At 30.1% G+C, this 2,754-nt stretch overlaps 1 protein-coding gene across 1 annotated transcript; it reads left to right on the forward strand.

Moving 5' to 3' along the window:
• The first annotated feature begins 8 nt into the window (after positions 1-8).
• LOC109863430 lies at positions 9-2,748 on the forward strand. Its single transcript, XM_020443695.1, has 3 exons — positions 9-377; positions 468-1,905; positions 2,006-2,748. The coding sequence occupies exons 2-3, from the start codon at positions 493-495 to the stop codon at positions 2,201-2,203; spliced, it is 1,611 nt and encodes a 536-aa protein (XP_020299284.1). The 5' UTR covers positions 9-377; positions 468-492; the 3' UTR covers positions 2,204-2,748.
• Positions 2,749-2,754: the final 6 nt, after the last annotated feature.

Genomic DNA, 2,754 nt, shown 5'->3' on the forward strand with positions numbered 1-2,754 from the left:
TCATTTTACATTTATAAACATATAAAGTATAGTAAATATTTTTTAAAAATTTATACTATGATTTTGTCAGATAAACCGGCTTTTCTTGTCCAAAACCTTAAGGAAAAGTCACCGTTTATAAGTATATAATATTTAATATTGAATGATGTACAATAGTTAAAATGTACTTTACGTAAGAAAAGGGTTTGATTTTGCGAAAAAATGCAATTTAAGACACTTTAAAGCATTTTATTAGCAATAAATGGTGTTTTCACAAACAAGGACAAGATTTCGTGGCTTGTCCCTATTTATGTACTTCAGCCGGCTGTCAAACGTAACCTTTTGTTTCTAGCAGTGTGAAAGCAGTGTGAAATGATGAAGTGATGCAGTTCATATTGGTAGGTATTTTAGAAATATAAGGTTTATAAATTACTCACAATTATAAAATTATTCATAATGAAAGATAGTAATTAATAAATATTATTTAGATATATTACAGAAAAAAGATTTATAATGAGCGGAGAGATAAAGAAGAAAGTACGTAAGACGTACAGTGCAGAGGTTATAAACAAAGCACTAGAATTAATAAGAAATGGTGCATCTATTAACTCCGTTAGCAAAGCATACAATATTCCGCGTTCATCTTTGCATAGCAAAGTAATTCAGAAATATAAATCTACTAAACCCGGTCCTGCTACAGTTTTTAATGAAGAAGAGGAAAACGCTTTAGTGCAATGGATTTTACGCATGTGTTCACGAGGATGTCCAATAACAAAAGAGCATCTTATTAACAGTATCGCCATAATTCTAAAAAAATCAAAGAAGCTACATCCTTTTACTGACAATCGTCCTGGTCGGCACTGGTATGAAGGATTCCTTCGTCGACATCCTCAATTAAAAACAAGAATGTCTGAGAGTGTTACATTTTCAAGAGCTTTAGTAAGTGAAAAAAATATTAGACAGTGGTTCAAAGATATTGCAAATTTTTTAAAAGAAAAAAAGCTTGAAAATATAGATTCTAGAAGAGTTTTCAATGCAGATGAGACTGCTTTGCTCTTAAACCCAAAGAGCGGAACTGTTCTTGCTGAAAAAGGGACAAAAAACGTGTACAACATTATTGGAAATAATGATAAAGAAAATGTTACGGTTTTAGTAACTGCTAATGCTGCTGGAGAATTAGCTCCAACAATGATATTATTTAAACTTGCACGAGTGTCGCCAACAATATATTCCTCATTANCAACAGATTTCCATATTGGAAGATCTGAAAAAGGCTGGATGACAGCAGAGCTTTTTTATGAATACATAGCTAATAAATTTTACCCCTGGATTCTTAAAACTAAAATCCAATTACCTGTAGTGTTGTTCTTAGATGGACATGTGTCACATTTGACACAACCTCTATCCCAGTTCTGTTACAAACACGAAATAATATTGATCATTTTTCCTGCACATGCAACACACTTTCTACAGCCATTAGATGTAAGCTTGTTTGCTCCTTTAAAAGCTCATTGGAGAAAACATGTAAATTCATACAGGATCGAAAATGAAGTTTTAAGCGTGAAGAAAGAGAACTTTGCTCCTACATTAAAAACAGTCTTTGATGGCATGAATCTTCCTAAAATTTTAGGAAATGGCTTCAAAACTTGTGGACTACATCCCTTTACACCTGAAGCACTAGATTATTCGAAAATCTTTTTGAAAGAAAACAGACAACAACAAAGTGTAGAAATCACTTCACATGATACATCATTTGTGCAGACTTTTGAAAAGTATATACCACCAACAACATTACAAAAATTTAAAGACAACAGTACAGATTTCTGGACAGGCTCGATTGAAGACAACAACCTTTTCTACGTATGGAAAAGAATAATAAATGATTCACATTTTAAAAATCAAATTGGACATAGCTCTCAGATTGAGGTAAATAATAATTGAATCACTTCTAATGTATCTTAATAAATTTTAATGTATCTTATTGTTAATAAATAGGTTAAATATATCTTCTTAAATGTATTTACAGCTAAATGATACATCTACTGGATTGCCTTCTCAGCAAATATCTTTTGAACCTGATTTTAATGCCATAAGTGGAGCAGATAGAGAGACATGTAATAAGGAAAATGTGCANCCTCTAGGAAAAACTGTCGAAAATATTTCGAAAAATGTACAACCTATAGAAGAAATTGTTGAAAATATTTCAAATGCAGAAGTAAATTGAGATCAATTCTATTAAATGTTTGAATTAAAAGTCGCTGTTTTTGTGTGTTTTGAACATGTATTTCACTAAAAAAATGTGTGAATACATCAATCAAAGTATTTGATTTTCGGAAGCTATGACTTTTTGTCACTTTTTTAGCAGAAGAATTCTGCTATGAAAGAACAATCTAACTTTTGAGCCAATCTATCTAGATGTCAACAGCGGCTTTCAATACAAATATCTAATTTTTCAAATATCTATTTTTATTTAACTTTAATTTAAATGTAAGTTTTACTTAATTTCAAATAATTATGCTGTAAGATTTTTTAAAAGATTTCTGCCAATATTTTCAAGCAGAAAAATTTACATATATCTAATATCTAATTTTTCAAATATCTATTTTTATTTAAATTTAATTTAAATGTAAGGTTTACTTAATCTCAAATAATCATGCTGTAAGATTTTTTTAAAAATTTCTACCAACATTTCCAAGCAGAAAAATTTACAGAAACAAGTAGGTATATGCCCTTACGAAAAAGAACTACTGGCAGTAATATATTGCGGCAGTGGTA

The sequence above is a fragment of the Pseudomyrmex gracilis genome, unplaced genomic scaffold (genome assembly GCF_002006095.1).
Source record: "Pseudomyrmex gracilis isolate BER0280 unplaced genomic scaffold, ASM200609v1 scaffold_4930, whole genome shotgun sequence".
Classification (NCBI taxonomy): Eukaryota; Metazoa; Arthropoda; class Insecta; order Hymenoptera; family Formicidae; genus Pseudomyrmex; species Pseudomyrmex gracilis.